At 38.8% G+C, this 22,000-nt stretch overlaps 1 protein-coding gene across 1 annotated transcript in view; it reads left to right on the forward strand.

The window, feature by feature from the left end:
• The window catches only part of ITGAV (integrin subunit alpha V), a 102,819-nt gene that overhangs the window by 30,527 nt on the left and 50,292 nt on the right, over window positions 1-22,000 (forward strand). The window contains exons 3-4 of the mRNA XM_044242501.1: window positions 14,728-14,819; window positions 17,692-17,806. Coding sequence (XP_044098436.1) covers window positions 14,728-14,819; window positions 17,692-17,806 — 207 coding nt within the window. The remainder of the gene's footprint in view (window positions 1-14,727; window positions 14,820-17,691; window positions 17,807-22,000) is intronic.

Here is a 22,000-nt window from a genome sequence, read left to right on the forward strand (position 1 = left end):
AGGTTTTCCAGGTTAGAAGCCCATGATTGCAAAAGCAGGTGGGAATTGAACAGGGAATTGCAGGTAAGAATGTACATGACTTGTTTCTGGAGCTGGGGCCTGAGGGTAAGGCAACTCTTACTTGTAAAAATAAGTGTATCCTGGAACCTTGAAAAAAATTTCTCCATTATAATAATATTATATATTACACACCATTTTCTGAAGGGTTTATTGTGTTAATTTTTCATTTAGTCCATCTCAAACCCCAACCGTGCTTATGCTGTGCTTCTTATGTATATTGGAAGAGAAAGTAGATAAGAATGTGAGGAAATGTGTATGTTTCTTTTTTTTTTTTTTTTAAGATTTTATTTATTCATTTGAAAGAGCACAAGGGAGAGCAGAGAGCATAAGTGGGGGGAGGGCAGAGGGAGAGGGTGAAGTGGACTCCCTGCTGAGCAGGGAACCTGACATGGGACTTGATCCCCAGGATCCTGGGATCATGACCTAGCCAAAGTCAGATGCTTAACTGACTGAGCCACATAGGTGCCCAAGGGAATGTGTATGTCTCTTAAATCAAAATAGAAATATGCTTAAGTGAAACTGAGGGAGGTAAGAATTGGTTAAATAAACTACTTTATGACTATATAGCGATGTACTACATAACAATGAAAATAGTGTTGTAGGTCAACCTTTTTAATGTATTGTTAAGGGAGGGAAGGTATGTACATTTATATATAATAATAACTTGAATGTTTTGTAAATATTGGTTTAAAATATATATTCTACAGATAAAAGGATATGCAGGTATTCTGAAACAAGTCATTAGGATAGACACTAAAATATTAGCAGAGGTCATTTCTTTATGGGGGATTGTGGAAATTAGATGCGTTCGTACATGTGGCTTTATGTCTTAATTTGTTTTGTGATGTTTTATAATCAGAATAAATACAATAAAGAGTTCAAATAAAAAGAAATAGAAGATATCCTATTGGGGCCTTATAATACATATAGTGTGTACTTTTTGGTTGCTATGCTGTTAATATTTTTAAACTTACATAAAATTTGAAACTGTAATATAGTGAGCAATATATACTTCATCTGCATTCAACCATTCCTGCAGATATGGTAACATTTTTCCCCTAAACATCAGAGCATGTATCTTCTAAAAACTAGGATCTTCCTTACATAATCAGAACACTATTATCACAGCCTGGTAATGTGTTATTATTATAGTACGGTTATGTACTGTATAGTCCATATTTAAATTTCCACAATTATCCTAACAAAGTTCTTTGTAACTTTTAAAAGAATTTTAGACACAAGATTCAAAGATCATATCATTCATTGGGTTACTGTATTTCATTCTTCTTTCTTGAATCTCTGTTACTATTTTGTTTTTCTGGACATTGACATTTTTGAAGAATCTGGATCAGGTCTTGTAGGCAGGAATAATTGTATTGGCAAGAATATAGTGATTTTGGATAGCCCAAGATGACAGAGGAATAGGAGACCTTAGTTTTGTCTGGTCCCAGGAATTCAGCTGGATAGTTGTCAGATCATTCTGAATACCTGTGAACTCAACCAGAGGTCTAAAAAAGAATAGGTGCAATTCTACAAACAGAAAAGCAACCACTTTCTGTAAGGTAGGAGGTGCAGAGAACTGAATCCGAGGTGATATATGAGAAGATAAACTGCAGGGGGGTGGAGACTTCTTAGGCCAGCACCAGAAAGTAATATAGCAGTGGAGGGCAAAATCAGTAAAAGTCTGCTCCATTGAGGTGGCAAAATGGGGCAGAATCCTAGGTGGAACAGTGTGGTCTCGGGATCCCTGGGGTCACAGGAAGATCATGTGTGCCTGAGTGTGGCGGAGTTTCCAGGCATCAGAGTAGGAGGCCGGCTATGATCAGTTACCCCAGGATGGCTCTCAGCTCCAGGTTGCCATGACCTGGAACCACGGCTCATTTGGGGCACAGCAAGGGGCAGAACCTCAGTGAGACCTCCATCCCTTCCCTCGGAGGAGCTGTGCAAGTACATGCTGCAGGAATTTGCAGGGTTTGGAGACTTGAAATGGGGTCATAGGCTGGTTGAGCGCCATGCAGTTGGAGACCAGGGAGACCAGAGTGATTGCCAACTTTTCTCTGAGGGTGCACTGAAGAGTGGGACTTTCAGCTCTGGGACTGGAGATTGGGAGGCCCCTATTCTCATGGTCATCCTCATCCTCTAAAGGAACAAAAGCCACATAGAGCAATCAGGAGCAACATACTTAGCCTGGCCCACTGGCAAAGACAGTACAGTTCTGCCTAGGGCAAAGACACTTGAGAATTCAGTGCAACAGGCCCCTCCCCCAGAAGATCAGCAAGAACATCCAGCTAAAACCAAGTTTCTGATCAGAGAGAACTGCAAAACTCCATCCAACACTAGGGGAAAATAGTATATAGAATTTATGCTTTTTTTCCCCCCCAAATTCTGTAGTTTTTCAATTAATTTTTTCCACTATCCTTTTTATACCAATTTCTTATATTATCAACTCTTTTTTTAAAAAAATCTTAAATTTTCATTTTTACACTTACATTCTATTCATTCATTGTATTTAATTTTATTTTTTTATTTATATAAGTTTCTCTTTCTTTGCAGTTTTGAGATGCACTTTCTTTTAACAAACAGACCAAAATACACACAGGATCCAGTGTGTTCCTCTGTTTTGTTCACCAATTGGATTATATTCTCTCTTTTTAATAAAAATTTTTTTGTTTGTTTTTTAGGTCTCTTTTGATTTGTCTAGTGTATATTTTTCTGGGGGCTGATATTTCCATTTTAGTACTTTGTTCTTCTGTTCACCTGTTCTCCTCTAGACAGAATGACAAGAAGGAAAACCCACCTCAAAAAAAGAGAACGAGAGTACTGCCTGCCAGGGACCTAATCGGTGTGGGTATAAGTAAGATGTCAGACCTAGAGTTCAGAATACCAATTATAAAGATATTAGCTGGGCTTGAAAAAAGCATAGAAATGGAAAAATGTTCCATGCTCCTGGATTGGAAGAATAAATATTGTGAAAATGTCTGTGCTACCTAAAGCAATCTACACATTCAATGCAATTCCTATCAAAATACCATCCATCTTTTTCAAAGAAATGGAACAAATAATCCTAAAATTTATATGGAACCAGAAAAGACCTCGAATAGCCAAAGGAATATTGAAAAAGAAAACCAAAGTTGGTGGCATCACAATTCCGGACTTCAAGCTCTATTACAAAGCTGTTATCATCAAGACAGCATGGTATTGGCACAAAAACAGACACATAGATTAATGGAACAGAATAGAGAGCCCAGAAATAGACCCTCAACTCTATGGTCAACTAATCTTCGACAAAGCAGAAAAGAATGTCCAATGGAAAAAAGACAGCCTCTTCAATAAATGGTGTTGGGAAAATTGGACAGCCACATGCAGAAAAATGAAATTGGACCATTTCCTTACACCACACACGAAAATAGACTCAAAATGGATGAAGGACCTCAATGTGAGAAAGGAATCCATCAAAATCCTTGAGGAGAACACAGGCAGCAACCTCTTCGACCTCAGCCGCAGCAACATCTTCCTAGGAACATCGCCAAAGGCAAGGGAAACAAGGGCAAAAATGAACTATTGGGATTTCATCAAGATCAAAAGCTTTTGCACAGCAAAGGAAACAGTTAACAAAATCAAAAGACAACTGACAGAATGGGAGAAGATAATTGCAAACGACATATCAGATAAAGGACTAGTGTCCAAAATCTATAAAGAACTTAGCACACTCAACACCCAAAGAACAAATAATCCAATGAAGAAATGGGCAGAGGACATGAACAGACATTTCTGCAAAGAAGACATCCAAATGGCCAACAGACACATGAAAAAGTGCTCCATATCACTCGGCATCAGGGAAATACAAATCAAAACCACAATGAGATATCACCTCACACCAGTCAGAATGGTTAAACTCAACAAGTCAGGAAATGACAGATGCTGGCGAGGATGTGGAGAAAGGGGAACCCTCCTACACTGTTGGTGGGAATGCAAGCTGGTGTAACCACTCTGGAAAACAGAATGGAGGTTCCTCAAAATGTTGAAAATAGAACTGCCCTATGACCCAGCAATTGCACTACTGGGTATTTACCCTAAAGATTCAAACGTAGTGATCCAAAGAGGCACGTGCACCCGAATGTTTATAGCAGCAATGTCCACAATAGCCAAACTATGGAAAGAACCTAGATGTCCATCAACAGATGAATGGATCAAGAAGATGTGGTATATATACACAATGGAATACTATGCAGCCATCAAAAGAAATGAAATCTTGCCATTTGCGACAACATGGATGGAACTAGAGCGTTTCATGCTCAGCGAAATAAGTCAGTCAGAGAAAGACAACTATCATATGATCTCCCTGATATGAGGAAGTGGTGAGGCAACATGGGGGCTTAAGTGGGTAGGAGAAGAATCAATGAAACAAGATGGGATTAGTAGGGAGACAAACCATAAGTGACTCTTAATCTCACAAAACAAACTGAGGGTTGCTGGGGGGAGGGGGGTTGGGAGAAGGGGGGTGGGGTTATGGACATTGGGGAGGGTATGTGCTTTGGTGAGTGCTGTAAAGTGTGTAAACCTGGCGATTCACAGACCTGTACCTCTGGGGATAAAAATATATGTTTATAAAAAATAAAAAAACTAAAAAAAAAAAAAAAAAAAAGAAATTAGGTATAGTAAAAAAAAAAAAAAAGAAAGAAAAAGAAAAAAGCATAGAAAACACCAGAGAATCCCTTTCTGGAGAAATAACTAAAATCTAATCAAGTTTAAATAAAAAGGCTACTGAGATGCAATAAAAAGTGGAGGCTCTAACTCTACTAGGATAAATGAGGCAGAAAAGAGAATTAGTGACATAGAAGACAAAATGATGGGGAGTAAAGGAGCTAAGAAAAAGAGAGATAGACAGTTACTGGATCATGAGGAGAAAATTTGAGAGGTAAGTAATACCATAATGTGAAACAATATTAGAATAATTGGGATCCCAGACGAAGAGGGGTAGAGAGGGGCAGAAGGTATTTGGGAGCAAATTCTACCTGAGAACCTGTCTAATCTGGGGAAGGAAACAGGCATTCAAGTCCAGGAGGCACAGAGAGTCACCCTCAAAAATCAATAAAAATAGTTCAACACCTTGACTTATAATAGTGAAGCTTGTAAATCTCAGAGACAAAGAGAAAATCCTGAAAGCAGCTCAGGACAACCTTTACCTTAACCTAAAATGGTAGAAACATTAGATTGGCAGCTGACCTATGCACAGAGACCTGGCAGGCCAGAAGGGACTGGCATGATATATTCAGGGTGCTTAATGAGAAAAAGATGCAGCCAAGAATACTTTATCCAGCCAGGATGTCATTCAGAATAGGAGAGAGAAAAAGCTTCCAGGACAAATAGCAGTTAAAAGAATTTGTGATGGGTGCCTGGGTGGCTCATTGGGTTAAGCCTCTGCTTTGGGCTCAGGTCATGATCTCAGAGTCCTGGAATTGAGTCCTGCATTGGGCTCTCTGCTCAGCAGGGAGCCTGCTCCCCCCGCCTCCACCCCACGTGCCTCTCGCCTACTTGTGATCTCTCTCTGTCAAATAAATAACATCTTAAACAAGAAAAGAATTTGTGATCACTAAACCATGCCTGCAAGAAATATTAAAGGGGATCCTCTAAGTGAAGAGAGAGCCCAAAGTAACATAGACCAGAAACAGTGACTTTACAGGGAATACAGTGGCACTAAATTTGTATCTGTCAGTAGTTACTCTGGTAGATGGGCTAAATGCCCCAATCAAAAGACACAGGGTATCATATTGAATAAATAAGCAAGACATATCCATATGCTGTCTGCAAGAGATGCATTTTAGACCCAAAGCACCTCCAGAATGATAATGAGGGCGTGTAGAACATTTATCATGCTAATGGACATCAAGAGAAAGCTAGGGTAGCAATCCTTATATCAGACAAATTAGATTTTAAACCAAAATTGTAATAAGAGATGAGGAAAAACCACTATATTATAATTAAAGGGTCTATCCAACAAGAGGATCTAAGAATTATAAATATTGATGCCCCTAACATGGGAGCAGCCAATTATATAAACCAATTAATAACAAAATCAGAGAAACACATTGATACTATTACAATAATAGTAGGGGACTTTAAAAAAAATCTTTTTTTTTTAAATTTTTTAAAAACATTTTATTTATTTGACAGATAGAGATCACAAGTAGGCAGAGAGGCAGGCAGAGAGAGAGAGGGAAGCAAGCTCCCTGCTGAGCAGAGAGAGCCTGAAGCGGGGCTCGATCCCAGGACTCTGGGATCATGACTTGAGCTGAAGGCAGAGGCTTTAACCCACTGAGCCACCGGGTGCCCCAATAGTAGGGTACTTTAATACCCCACTCATTGCAGTGGACAAATCATCTAAACAGAAGATCAAAAAGGAAACGGGCGTTGCTTGGCTCACTGGACCTGGTGGACTTCACAGATATATTCAGAGCATTCCATCCTAAAGCAACAGAATACACATTCTCCTTGAGTGCATGTAGAACATTCTCCAGAATATGGGTCACAACTGGCACCAAAAGATTGGGGTCATTCCCTGTGTATTTTCAAACCACAGTGCTTTGAAACTTGAACTCATTCACAAGAGGAAAGTTGGAAAGAACTCAAATACATGGAGGCTAAAGAGCATCCTATTAAAAATGAATGGGTCAACCAGGAAATTAAAGAAGAATTTAAAAAATTATGGAATTATAAAAAAATGGAAAGAAATGAAAATGAAAACATAACTGTTCAAAATGAAACACAACAGTTCAAAATCTTTGGGATGCTGCAAAAGCAGTCCTAAGAGGCAAGTATATAGTAGTACAAGCCTTTCTCAAGAAACAAGAAAGGTCTCAAATATACAACCTAACCTTACACCTAAAGGAGCTGGAGAAAGAGCAGCACATTAAGCCTAAACCCAGCAGAAGAAGAGAATTAATAAAGGCTAGAGAAAAAAATCAATGAAATAGAAACCAAAGAATAGTAGAACAGATCAACAAAACTAGGAGCTGGTTCTTTGAAAGAATAAATAAGACTGGGACGCCTGCGTGGCTCAGTGGGTTAAAGCCTCTGCCTTCAGCTCAGGTCATGATCCCAGGGTCCTGGGATCAAGCCCCGCATCGGGCTCTCTGCTCAGCAGGGAGCCTGCTTCCCTTCCTGTCTCTCTCTCTGCCTGCCTCTCTGCCTACTTGTGATCTCTGTCTGCCAAATAAATAAATAAAATCTTAAAAAAAAAAAAAAAAGAATAAATAAGACTGATAACCCCCTGGCCAGAATTAACAAAATGAAAAGATAAAGGACCCTGATAAAATCTTGAATGGAGGAGGAGAGATCACAACTAACACGAAGAAATAAAAGAATTATAAGATCATATAATGAGCAGCTATATGCCAACAAATTAAGCAATCTGGAAGACATGGATGCATTTCCAGAAACATTTAAACTATTAAAACTGAAACAGGAATAAATAGAAAACCTGAATAAACACATAATTGGGAAGGAATTGAAGCAGTAATAAAAAAAATCTCCTGACAAGCAAGAGTCCACGACCAGATGGCTTACTAGGGGGATTCTACCAAACATTTAAAGAAGAATTAATACCTATTCTTCTGAAGCTGTTTCAAAAAATAGAAATGGAAGGAAAACTTCCAAACTCTGAGGCTAGCATTACCTTGATCCTTAAACCAGACCCCAGCAAAAAAGAAAATTACAGACCAATATCTTTAATGAACGTGGATGCCAAAGTTCTCACCAAGATACTAGCCAGTAGGATCCAACTGTACATTAAAAGGATTATTCACCATGACCAAGTGGGGTTTATTGCTGGGCTGCAGTGTTGGTTCAACATCCTCAAATCAGTCAATGTGATACACTACATTAATAAAAGAAAGAACAAGAACCATATGATATCCTCAGTAGATGCAGAAAAAGCATTTGACAAAGTAAAGTGTCCTTTCTTTATTTAAATTTTTAAAAAAGATTTTATTTATTTGACAGAGAGCACAAATAGGCAGATCAGCAGGCAGAGGGAGAAGGAGAAGCAGACTCCCTGCCAAGCATGGAGCCTGATGCAGGACTTGATCCCCAGACACTGAGATCATGACCTGAGCTGAAGGCACTGCTTAACCGACTGAGCCACCCAGGCACCCCTAAAGCATCCTTTCTTGATTAAAACTTAAGTGTAGGGATAGAGGGAACATACTGCAGTATCATAAAACCATATATGGAAAGCCCACAGTGAATATCATTCTCAGTGGGAAAAAACTGACAGTTTTTCCCCTAAGGACTGGAACATGGAAGGGATGTCCACTCTCACCACTGTTGTTCAACATAATACCGGAAGTCATAGCCTCAGCAATTAGACTCCTGAAACAAAAGGCATTTGAATTGGCAAAGACAAGTCAAACTGTTACTCCTTGCAGATGACTTGATACTTTATGTGGAAAATTTGAAAGACTCCACCCCAAAACTGCTAGAACTCATTCAGGAATTCAGCAAAGTGGCAGGATATAAAAATTATTGTACAGAAGTCAGTTGCATTTCTATATGCTAACAATGAGCCAGAAGAAAGAGAATTTAAGGAGTTGATCCCATTTACAGTTGCACCAAAAAGCAAAAGATATCTAGGAATAAACCTACCCAAAGAGGCTATGGATAGTAACTGAAAATTATAAAACACTCATGAAAGAAATTGAGGGTGACACAAAGAATTAGAAAAATGTTCTATGCTCATGGATTGGAAGAATAAATATTGTTAAAATGTCTATGCTGCCTAGTGCAATGTATACATTCAATCCAATCCCTTTTAAAGTACCATTAGTTTTTTTCATGGATCTTGAACAAAAAATGCTAAAATTTGTTTGGAACTGGAAAAGATCCCAAATAGCCAAAGGAACGTTGAAAAAGAAAAAGCTTGGTGACATCATAATTCTGGACTTCAAGCTCTATTACAAAGGTGTAATCATCAAGACGGTAAGGTACTGGCACAAAAACAGACACCTGGATCAGTGGAACAGAATAGAGAACCAGAAATGGACCCTCAACTCTATGGTCAACTAATCTTTGACAAAGAGGGGAAAAATATCCAACAGAAAAAGACAGTCTCTTCAACAAATGGTGTTGGGAAGATTGGACAGCCACACGCAGAAGAATGAAGCTGGACCATTTCCTTACAAGATACACAAAAATAGACTCAATATTGATGAATAACCTCAATGTGAGATAGGAATCCATCAAAATCCTGGAGGAGATCACCAGCAGCAACCTGTGTTACCTCAGCGGTAGCAACTTCTTGCTAGACATGGCTCCAGTGGCAAGGGAAACAAAGGCAAAAACAACTATTGGGACTTTATCAAAATAAAAAGCTTTTGCACAGCAAAGGAAACAGTTGACAAAACCAAAAGACAACTGACAGATGGGAGATGGTATTTGCAAATGTCTTATCAGATAAAGGGCTAGTATCCAAAATCTATAAAGAACTTACCAGACTCAAGACATGAACAGACATTTCTCCAACAAAGATATCCTAATGGCCAACCAACACATGAAAAAGTGCTCCACATCACTCAGCATCAGGGAAATACAAATCAAAACCACAATGAGATATCACCTCACACCAGTCAGAATGGCTAAAATTAACAAGTCAAGAAGTGACAGATGCTGGCGAGGATGCGGAGAGAGGGGAACCCTCTTGCACTGTTGGTGGGAATGCAAGCCACTCTGGAAAATAGCATAGAGGTTCCTCAAAAAGTTGAAAATAGAGCTACCTTATGACCCAGCAATTGTACTACCAGGTATCTACCCCAAACATACAAATGTAATGATCTGAAGGGGCACCTGCACCCCAATGTTCATAACAGCAGCATCCACAATAACCAGACTATGGAAAGAGCCCTGATGCCGGGGGACAGATGCATGGATAAAGAAGATGTGGTATATGTATACAGTGGAATATTACTTAGGCATCAAAAAACCAAAATCTTGCCATTTGCAATGACGTGGGTGGAACTAGATGGTATTATGAAAGTGAAATAAGTCAATCAGAGGAAGACATTATATTATCTTCCTCATATGTGGAATTTAAGAAACAAAACAGAAGATCATAGGGGAAGAGAGGAAAAAATAAAATGATGAAATCAGAGAGGGAGATAAACCCTAAGAGACTCTAAATCATAGGAAATAAACTGAGGGTTGCTGGAGCAGAGATGGTGGAGGGATAGGGTAACTGGGTGATGGACATTAAGGAGGGCATGTGATGTGATGAGCCCTGGGACTCTTGACAGGGCCCCTGGGTGGCTTAGTTGGTTAAGCCTCTGCCTTTTGCTCAGGTCATGATCCCAGGGTACTGGGATCGGGCCCTGCATCAGGCTCCTTGTTCAGCGGTGAGCCTGCTTCTCCCTTCCCCTCTACCTCTGCCTGCTGCTCAGTCTTCTTGTGCTCTGTCAGATAAATAAAATCTTCAAAAAAAAAAAAAAAAAAGACTGATGACCTCTACTGAACTTTACTTTGAAACTAATAATACTTTATATGTTAATTAAATTTCAATTAAAAAAAACATAAAAGATAGACATCCTCCTTCCCCAACAAAGAATATAGTGATACTGGTTCTGCATCATTTTGTTTTTGAAACTGGCAGTTATAGAGCTTATGAAGAAATGTATGGAGCCTTAATTTGAGTCTTTCTGATGTGGTACAGGCAAAGTTTTCTTCTACTGAAAAAAAAGCTTTGTTTCTTCTTGGACGTCTTTAGGGTCTTGCTGAAAAGGCTTTGTTTTAAATGAAAGCAGAAGGGAGAAGTAGCAATTCTGAGAATGTTGCACTTTTTGTTCACGTGCATTCTTAGCTCATTAGCTCAGTTCCCTTGGGCTACGATTACCTGAGTTTATTTGTGGTCTCAGGGGACAATGAGTGGCAGTGAATCCAAGCACCAGCTGTTTCACAGTCCTGCTATATTTCTCCTCCTTCATTAATGTGAGAGGTAAATGCCTTCATCTCCTTTGTAGTTAGGAATAGAATAGAAAGTCTGTAGCACAGTAAGAGAACAGTTAGCTTGCAGTGGAATAAAAAAAAAATCCTGTTAAGTAAATTGTAACCATAAATTTTATTGTTTAAATAATTGAAAATTATCAGTTAAATCCCATTTTGTCCAGAGGCTAAACTTGTTTGTAATTGTTCAGCAGGCCCTTTTGGAATCAGTCATGCTTTATTTCCAAACAAAACCCCGAATTTCACTTAAAAAATAAAAAAGACTCTTTCTTGTTCATATCATCCTCTAGTGTGGGTCATTCGGCTGCTCTTAACCATTTCAGAGCTTGGGCCAAAGCTGCTTTTATTATGTGATTTTACCATCTGTTCTAGCCTAGTGGATGGGAAAGAGGAAATGTAGATTTCATATCTGCTTTTTTTGGTTTTATTTGCTTTTTAGTGAGTTGATTATTTTAGATTCCACTTATAAGTGATATAATGAAGTATTTGTCTGTGTCTGACGTATTTCACTTAGCATAATATTCTCTAGATCTGTCAGTGTTGTCTCAACTGGCAGGATATTCTTTTTTGTGGCTAAAAAGCGTTCTATTGTATCCTGTCTTTTTTACCTATTGGTAGGTATTTAGGTTGCTTTTATGTCTTGGCTGTTACGAGTAATGCTGCGGTGAACATGGGAATACAGACACCCCTTTGAGGATAGTGATTTCATTTCCTTTATACTTAGAAGTTGGATTCCTGGATCATACAACAGTTCCATATTTAATTTCTTGAGTAGCTTCCATACTGTTTTCCATAATGGCTGTATCATTTTACATTTCCACTTGTAATGTATAGGGGTTCCCTCTTCTCCACGTTCTCACTAACACTTGTTAGCTTTTGTTTTTTGTTTTGTTTTGTTGTTTTTGGATAATTTCCATCCTAGCTGGTGTGAGATATTATCTTACTGTGGTTTTTATTTGCATTTCTTTGAGGATTAGTGAGCTCATACTCACTTTTAACTTACTTGAACTGGAAGTGACATCTGCCACTTCTACTCATCTTATTGGCAACCACTAGCTATGTGGCTTTAACCTAACTGTAGAAGGATGGGAAATATAAGGGAGTCGGTGGACAGATGGATTAGTGATCTATGGGTCATTGGTATGCATTGTTCCCAGTGGTGATGGCAAGGTGAACATAGGCTTCAGAGTCAAGCCAACCACTGCTGGGAAACCTTGGTTTTCATGGTGAAAGGCATATAATAAATAAGTTCCATTTCTACTTCCTTCTACTTCTAAAAATGTATATTTGGTTTTTTAAAATTTTTTAATATTTTATTTATTTATTTGACAGAGATCACAAGTAGGCAGAGAGGCAGGCAGAGAGAGAGGAGGAAGCAAGCTCCCTGCTGAGCAGAGAGCCCGATGCGGGGCTCGATCCCAGGATCCTGGGATCATGACCTGAGCCCAAGGCAGAGGCTTTAACCCACTGAGCCACGCATGTGACCACTGACAAAGAATAGCTATATTTAGACTACAGATAGAGGCCTTTGGAGCTTGACATATTAAAGAAAATTTTTTTGAAAATAATGGAAAAGAGGGTTGCCTGGGTGGCTCAGTCAGTTAAGCATCTGCCTTTGGCCCAGGTCACGATCTCTTGGTTCTGGGATCGAGTCCCACATTGGTCTCCCTGCTCAGCGGGGAGTCTGCTTCTCCTTGTGCCTGGCTCTCTGCCTACTTGTGCTCTCTATCAAATAAATAAATAAAATCTTAAAAAAAAAAGAAATTTACATGTATATATGTGTATATATAATTTATATATGTATATATAATTTACATGTATATATACATGTAAATTTCTTGTAATACATGTAAATTACATGTAATACATGTAAAAATATATATACACATGTAAGTATTTCAGATTTATTTATTTATTTTATATTGAGAGAGTTCTCATGTGAGTGGGGATGGGGACAGAGGGGTGAGTGAGAGAATCTCAAGCCGACTCCAGGCTGAGCTCGGAATCTGATGCAGGGCTCCTTTTCAGGACCCTGAGATCATGACCTAAGCCGAAGCCAAGAGTCAGACACTCAACCCACTGTGCCACCCAGGTGCCCCTTGGAATGAATGCTTATAAAGAATGATTAATATAAATAGATTTTAAGAAGAACAGACTAGACTTTAAAAATAATTATTCTCTCTCTCTCTCAAAAAAAAAGAAAAAAATAGTTTCTCTTTCCCTAAGTACTTTATGGATGTTTCCATAATTTTCTTCTTGAACAATTTAACAGCTTTTCAGTGGAAAGGATCCTCTCCTTGCCTCTCCTCTCTTCTCTGTCAAGCTAACCGATTTTGGGTTCTGTGCCCAGATCACCCCAGAGCAGAGCAAACGGAGCACCATGGTGAGAACTCCATACCGGAGGGCAGCAGAGGTTGTGACACCGGAAGGCCTATGGACCTAAGGTTGACATCTGGTCCCTGGGAATCATGGCCATTGAAATGATTGAAGGGGAGCCCCCATACGTCAGTGAAAATCCTCTGAGAGCCTTGTACCTCATTGCCACCAGTGGGACCCCAGGGATGTTCTGAACCGCTGTCCTGAGGTGGATGCGGAGAAAAGAGGTTTAGCCAAAGACCTGCTGCAGCATCGGTTCCTGAAGATTGCCAAGCCCCTCTCTGGCCTCACTCCACTGATTGCTGCAGCAAAAGGGGCAGCCAAGAACAGTCACTAAAACCATGCTTACCCCAGCCTCATTGTGCCAAGACTTCTGTGAAATAAATGGTCATTTTAGAAATTCAAAAAAAACCCCCCAAAACAAAAAGCTTCTCCTCTCCCTTCCCCTCCCCTCCCCTTTCTTCTCTTCCATTCTCTTCTCTTCTCTTTTCTGTTTCTTTTTTCTTTTCTTTCTTTTTAAAAAGTGCTTTACATGAGTGGCTGGTACATTGGAAATAATTCTCTCAATAATGTAAACTGAAAGTAAATATTTGCATGTGTCAAATTTAATTCCTTTTTCCACCAGCCGAGTCATGTCTTCTGGTTCTAACTCCTGTGTTATAATGTCATTTGCTCTGTCTCAGTCTTTTACTTTAGTCTTTTGCTACTGGTGTTTTATAAAGGAGCCTTTTTTTTTCTTAAAGATTTTATTTGTCAGAGAGAGAGAGAGAGAGAGCGCACACACAAGCAGGGGGAGCAGCAGGCAGAGGGAGAAGCAGGCTCACCGTTGAGCAAGGAGCCATATGTGGGACTTGATACCAGGACCCTGGGATCATGACTTGACCTGAAGGCAGTCATTTAACTGACTGAGCCACCCATGCAGGCATCCCGGCAGTAGACTTTTGTTTTCATAAATATCTTTATATTGCAGAATTTGGGCGAATACAGTAGGTGACTATAAGTATTTGTTTAATAGTTAATTATCTGATAATTAACAGTTGGGAAACTTTACTATTACTTTTTCACATCTACACTGTAATAGTTAATATGGGTTAATAGCAACCCTGAGACACTTACAGTCATCCTGTGTTTCGGTTTTTGATTAGTTGAAAGTTTTGGACATTCATAAAGTACGTGAGATAAAAGCTGATGTGGAATTTGATTAATGAAAGGCACACTGTTTGTACACCTGGCCGGATTGAAATAAACTGTTTTACTAAGAATATATATTTTGTTTCTCACCCTTCACAATATTTTTCTTAGGCAATAGAGATTTTGCTAAGGATGATCCTTTGGAGTTTAAGTCTCACCAGTGGTTTGGAGCATCTGTGAGATCAAAACAGGATAAAATTTTGGTAAGTCTTTTGGTTATTTCCTCCTAGGTGGGTTTGTCAATTTATGTGGATATACCGAAGATTTTATGTTTGAAAACTGATATTAAAACTCATTGTGTTCTGGAGCACAGTACAAGATGAGATAAGATAGCTCTGATCAGAGGTCATCCTGTCTGCGGATCCCATCATATACCACCCTTCACAGACTTGGGTTCTGCTACTTTCCACCTTCATTCCTACCTTGTTCCTTTCTCCTGGCCCTGTTGATACTTCCCGTCAGTATGTTTCTATCTAGCCAGGTTTAGGACTAGTGGGTTTATGATTAATCAAACACACTAATACCTCCTCTCTTTAAAAATACAGCAATGTTCCCTTTGCCTCTTCTCCACTGCTATGCTTCATTACTTTGCTCCTCTTTTCAGAAACGTTTTGAAAGTCTTTTCTACAGTCACCATCTCTACCTTCTTCACGTTCTCTTCCCAACCACTGTAGTCAGGCTCAGGCAGGCATGGCCAAAGTCACCTTGCCTCTCAGGTTACTGAAATCGGTGTTTTTCTTACATTTCTTGTCCTCTTAGCACCATTCAGTGAGGTCAGTTAGCCCATTCTTTTTGAAATGCTTTTCTTCCCTTGGCTTCTGGAACACTGTATTTTCCTGGTTTTCTCTCATTCAGTTGCCTGCTCCTTGCAGCCTCCTTTTTGCTCAGTCCCTAGATGTTGGGTTATTCCCAGGCTGTGTTCTGGACCCCTGTCTTCTCTAACTACACCTTTTAGCTGTCTGTTCCTATCCTGTCTCATGGCTATTAATAAAACCCATATGTCATAATCCCTAAATCTATCATTCTAGCTCTTAATTCTCCTTGGATTTTCAGAGTCATATTTCCTCAGAGTCGTATTTCCAAACTAGCTGTGTGGCATTTCCATTTGGATATCTCGTATATTACTGAAAATGAACATGGCCAAAATAGAACTCTTTTTACCTACTATCAAAAAGAAAAAAAACACAGGGATACCTGGGTGGCTCAGTCAGTTGGGCGTCTGTCTTTGTCTCAAGTTGTGGTCTTAGGATGCTGGGATCAGGCCTGTGTCCAGATTCCTGCTCAGTGGGGAGCCTGCTTCTCTCTCTCCCTCTGCAGCCCGCCCTGCTTGTGTTCTGTCTCTCTCTCTCTCTGAAATAAAATAAATACATAAATACATAAATAAATAACAATTTAAAAAGGGAAAAACACAAAGATAACTGTTTCCATATAAAACCTTCCCACCTCGTTTAGAGGCATGACTCTCCACCTCATCCACCAGCAAGCCCTGTCAGTTTGGCTTCGGGAATATATTCCACATCCATCAGTAAGTCCTCACCTGCACTATTTCCACCCTGTATCCAGCCACCGCCATTGCCTGCCTGGGTTATGGCAGAGGCTCTCCTCCTCTTCCTGCTTCCTCTCCTGCCTCAACTACAATCCATTCTCCATGGGAGGACCAGAGGGAATCAGAGCATTTCATCTTCTTGATTAAAACAGTTAAGTGATTTTCTATCACTCTCAGAGGACAAATCCCTGCTGCTTCTGGTTTAGGAGCACCTCCATAATCCGGTCAGTGGCTCTTCTCATGCCACCTCACATGCTTTAGCTAGACTGGTCTTTGTTCCTTCCACATGACTGGTCAGTGCAGTTAGTATCGCAGTGTTTTTGTTCCCTCTGCCGATCTTAGGCTCATCTTGTTGATTTTCACTTGGCCAACTCCTTTTGTCATTCTGATTTCAGCTTTCATTTCACTTCCTCAGAAAGCCTTTCCTTGTTTTAATTATCTGCATTGTTTTCATTTCTGTTTTTAAAAATCCAGTTGTGGGGCATTAGGAAAGAATTCGTTTAGGAGCTGCAGTTTCAAAGGAGTTTTAATGGATGTGTCCAGTTGGAAATGAAGGATGGGGTTGAGAGTGGGGGCACTCAAGGCAGAAAGCACAGAAGCAGACGTAAGCAGGAGGAGCAAATAATCTGTGTATGTGAAACATCAAGTTCATGTAGAGAAGTAGCAATAATTGTCTCCTTTCACCTTTTTCAAGGTAGATATAAAATAACCTGCTATTAATTTCTGCAGTGTTTGTGTTAATGTTTTGCTTCAAAAGAGTATTACAAAAAGTTAATTGAACCTTCTTCCAGCAAGTTAAATGTTCATTTTGGTAAATTACTATGTTATTAAAATACGCATTATTTCACTGCTTGTACATGATGTTAAAATCTGTAACACTAAAAACAAAAAGGTCATTATTTGGAAAGTAGGTAAAATAAGCACTCTGAAGTCTTTCTTCTTTTTCTTTTTCTTTCTTTCTTTCTTTTTTTTTTTTTTTTAAGATTTTATTTATTCCTTTGCCAGAGAAAGAGAGAGTGCACACACAAGCAGGGGGAGCAGCAGGCAGAGTGAGAGGGAGAAGTACACTCCCCACTGAGCAGAGAGCCCAGTGTGGGACTTGGTTCCAGGACCCTGAGATGGTGACCTGAGCCAAAGGCAGATGTTTAATGACTGAGCCACCCAGGCATCCCTATTTTTTCTTAATAACAAATTACTTGCTTTATAATTTCAGGGTATATTCTACATGCATGAGAATGTTGTTTAGTTAAAACATTAATTTGATGTGTGACCCATCAGCTAGTGCATAATATCAAGAAAAATGCTATATGAAATAGTTTTGGTAACTATTTTGAAAAAGAATATGTGAGGAAAGTACTTTTTAAATCTGTATCCACTGTGGTAATAAGGAATTCTTGGTATAAGACAGGTTTGATTTATTTTTATTAATGCTTAGAAAGTGTTTTTGAATTCTAGAGTAATACAGATTGTCTGAAACGCTCAGTTTTTCAGGGAATTTTTATGCTGTGGACTATCCCCTTTGATTTTAGGCCTGTGCCCCACTCTACCACTGGAGGACTGAAATGAAACAGGAGAGAGAGCCTGTTGGAACATGTTTTCTTCAGGATGGAACAAAGACTGTGGAGTATGCCCCATGTAGATCAAGTATGTGTAGGAAGTTTGTACCAGCTGTTAAAAGAGGGTTGGGAAGCCTACTTTGTTACAAGTGTGTGTGTGTGTGTGTGTGTGTGTGTATTAAAAATTGTAGACATATTGTATGTGAGTCAAAAGATGCTCCATTGAGCTTCTCTAACATAGGTGTGGGACTCCTGTATAAAAGATTCTGATGCAATAGATCCTCTGTCAGGCCTGGGTACCTTCCTTTTTAGGAAAACTCCACAAGGCAATTTCATAGATACCAAAGTTTAAGAACTAGAGTTTTATATTAATAATGGTGTTAAATGTTAAAAAAAAAAAAAAAAAGTCTTTAAAAAGAGCCAGAGTTTATATAGAAAGGTGAAGCATTGAGCTCAGGACTCCTATGTTGGAGTTTTCCTCCTTTAATTTTTTTTTTATTAAAAAATTTTTTTGAAAGATTTTCTTTTAAATAATCCTTACACCCAACCTGGGGCTTAAACTCACAACAGCAAGATCAGTAGTCATATGCTCTACCGACTGAATCAACCAAGCGTTCCTGAATTTTCCTTCTTTTAAATCAGACTTTCTCTGTTCATCTTTTATCAAGCTTACTCCTCTTTTGATGGTTGAAAAGATCTCACTTTGTTGTCTAATATTATTTGAAATTTTATATGAAATTCATATTGTGATTAAAGGTGATTTTGAGCACTTATAGTTTCGATGATGCTTTTCCAAAGAAGATTCCAGTTCTTTTATTTTTTTTTTAAGATTTTATTTATTTATTAGAGACAAAAAGAGAGAGAAAGAGCACAAGCAGGGGAGAGAGGCAGAGGGAGAAGCAGACTCCCCAGTAAGCTATGTGGGGCTTGATCGCAGGACCCTGAGATTGAGACCTGAGCTGAAGCCAGATGCTTAGCCTACTGAGCCACCTTAGACTGATACTTTTCTTTGTTCCATTGGTCACCAGATAGTTTGGTAGAGGGAATTAATAATAGAAGTACAACATGTAAGACTGTTAGTGCTAAAATTTTTTTTTTTTTCCATGTTAGTTGACTTAGGACACCAGGCCAAAGGAATTTTTCAGTCTTCAAAATTCTAAGCACTTGAACCTTCAGGAAATTGCAAATGATTTTTATTAACACTTCTTAATCCACCAACTTTACCCTATTTGTTGTAAGTGAGAGGTACACATCAAAAGAATGATACCTCCAGAACTGCATTATTTATGAGGATAGACCAGAAAGCATACAGACCAGAGGAGGCTGGCAGCCCTACACTCAGTGCTTGATGCCATCTGTATCATCACCTTTGTGTTGCTGTGTTGGTCACAGGAATCCTGTCTTTGTGGTATGTGGAACATGCGAGAACTAAATTCATGTTTTGCTGTATTGCAAAGATGTTCCTGTTATGAAAAGATAATCTTATAGCTATGAGGAATGAGCTAACTCTTGCATGCAAGGTTTGTAACTTCCCACTTACATGATGGACTGACATATAAAAATCACCCTTATTCACACATGGTAAATGTGGGAACTGAGATTAGGATGATTACAAGTAATTTTTTTCCCAGATCTTATAGTAGTGAGTAGTCTTTTTTTTTTTTTTTTTTTTAAGATTTTATTTATTTATTTGACAGACAGAGATCACCAGTAGGTAGAGAGAGAGGAGGAAGCAGGCTCACTGCTGAGCAGAGAGCCTGATCCGGGGCTTGATCCCAGGACCCTGGGATCATGACCTGAGCCGAAGGGAGAGGCTTTAACCCACTGAGCCACCCAGGCGCCCCAGTAGTGAGTAGTCTAATGAGGATTTGAACCCAGGTCTTACTCCAAATGAATCCTTACCTTGTAATACTAACCATGGGAAATATTTTCCATTTCACTTGCCTCAGTGTTAACCAGAGCTTATCCATGAGAAGTACATACTGCTTTTACAAATACAGGTTTGGATTTTTCTGGATGTGGAAGAGTACTCAGTACCTGTCTGAAAACAAGCATTCTGATGATGGTGCACTGGGGATACACTGTCGGGTTAGGCTAATAGGTTCTGTCATGTTGCCTCTTCAGTGATGACCAGTTTTTTTCTCAGCATGTATTTAAAGGATGAAGGCAGTTATTGCATGATGTTTCTGTTACATAATGCTTCTGTTTGTTTGGTTTAGACACAGAAATTTTACATATTGGCATAGAAATTGTAAAATTGTTTTCAACCTTATTTTCTGAAGTATTTAACATCCAAATCAGGTAAAAAAACTGGCTTGTGAGCCTCTTTTCATAAATAAAATTTTATTGGAATACTGCCCCCCCCAACCGCCCCAATTTGTTTACATGCTGTGTATAAAGGGAGAGCTGAGTGGTTACCACAGTGACCATATAGCCCCTAAGTCTAAAATAGTGTCTGGTCCTTTACAGAAAAAGTTTGTTGATCCCTGATCAAATAATAATACCTCAAATCTTTGAAAAAACAAAAGAATGACTTCAAAAATCAAAGTGAATGCCCTTCTTCCTAATAAATCTGGCTTTCAGTTTCCCCTGATCATTGTACATGCATGCTTTTTGGTGTAACCTTTGCGATATGAAGCTACCTACAGGCCCAGATTACAAGGGGCAACATGGCCGCAGGAAAAAAATGTGCTCAGGAAAAGGAATCTGAGAACCTGGGTTATATTCTCACCTTTTGTCAACAACCTCCTGTAGCTATGCGTGATTTACTTGGGCCTTTGTTTCACCCTTGTTAAAAACACAGATTTGGATAACAGACTTTAGAGGTACAGTTTTTGTATTTTGTATTTTCTTCATGCTTCATTAAATTATGCAGCCAATGACTGATTTTACATGCCAAGTTTGAAGGGCTGCATTGTTAATTGATAACTTGGCTTGTTTTGGTAGTGTGTGGGGCTTTTTGTTTGTTTGTTTGCTTTTGTTTTCAGCATGACTTGTGTGGACACCCTGGGCATGAAACTTCACTGTCAGTAAAAAATTTCCTTATTCCTAATTATATTTGCTTTTGACTTTTCATAACTATCTATGGCCTAATGGCTTTACACAATAGGCCAGGTGTCTCTCTAAAAGTTCCAGAGCCACAAATCCTGTAACTTAAATACTTCCAATATTCCATGATCAGGCTGTGTCTGTAGATTTTTCTGTTTTGAAAGCTAGTTGCCTTTTTTTCCCCCTTGATTGTTACTCAGGAAATTCTGAGTACATTGTTGATTTGAGATAGTGCAGGTTAATGGTGTGTACACACTGGGCTCAGATCCTTGCTCTCTCATTTACTAGCTGGCTGACTCTGGTCAAGTTACTTAATTTCTGTAAGCCTTCATTTCCTTATCTATAAATCGTGAATAATAATAGTATCTCTCATAGGATTGCATAAGATTTTAAAAGATAATGCCTTGGAAAATACTTTAGTACAGTATGTGGCTTGGGGAATGGGCTTAATAAACATTAGCTGCTCTTACTATCATAATCAGTAATATTATTTATTTGTTGGAATGAAAACAAAAGCCTTCACTGAAATAGCTTGTGGTTAGCATAAAATTCTTTACATTGCCATCAGTTTAATACGTACCTGTTAAGAAAATTTTAAAGGACGATCATGTTTTCTAGCTGGACATTCTGGGAAACCAAATAAGGCAGATAAATATACGGTATGATAATCAAAAAGGGATGTCTTTATAAATGGCCTGAAATAATTCCCCTGAATACAACTTGAATAAAGGAAATAAATGGCTGACTTGAGGTCAGAGCAGGATTCCTCAGTATGATTCACTAAATACTGGAAACCCCAGCCCACATTTTCCCATTCCCTCTTGGTTAGAAAAATTTACATTGGGGTAGCATTACACTCTTGAGGCTATTTTCTAAAACAAATCTAAATTTAGTTATTAAGTGTGTAATCTTGGGGCAGTTCCCAGGTTTTTAGAATGTGTTCAAAATTTTTGATGGGAGTATTTGACAAAAATTTTTGGAAGTTGTCCTTTCAGTTGTACTGAAAATAGATATTTTTGGTTCCTGTGTTTGGGTGGGAAATTTAGTAAATACTATATAGCATAATGATTTACGTATTGTAACATAGAATAGAAGAATTCCTTGATAACTAAAGAGTAGTGTTTTCATTGTTCCTTGTTACCCTCAAAATAAAACAAGGGAGAGTCTTCAGGTTCATCCTAACTTGTATTCTAGGTACAGTATTACTCATGATTAGAGTTAATTTGAATGAATT

Source organism: Neovison vison, chromosome 3, assembly GCF_020171115.1.
Source record: "Neovison vison isolate M4711 chromosome 3, ASM_NN_V1, whole genome shotgun sequence".
Classification (NCBI taxonomy): domain Eukaryota; kingdom Metazoa; phylum Chordata; class Mammalia; order Carnivora; family Mustelidae; genus Neogale; species Neogale vison.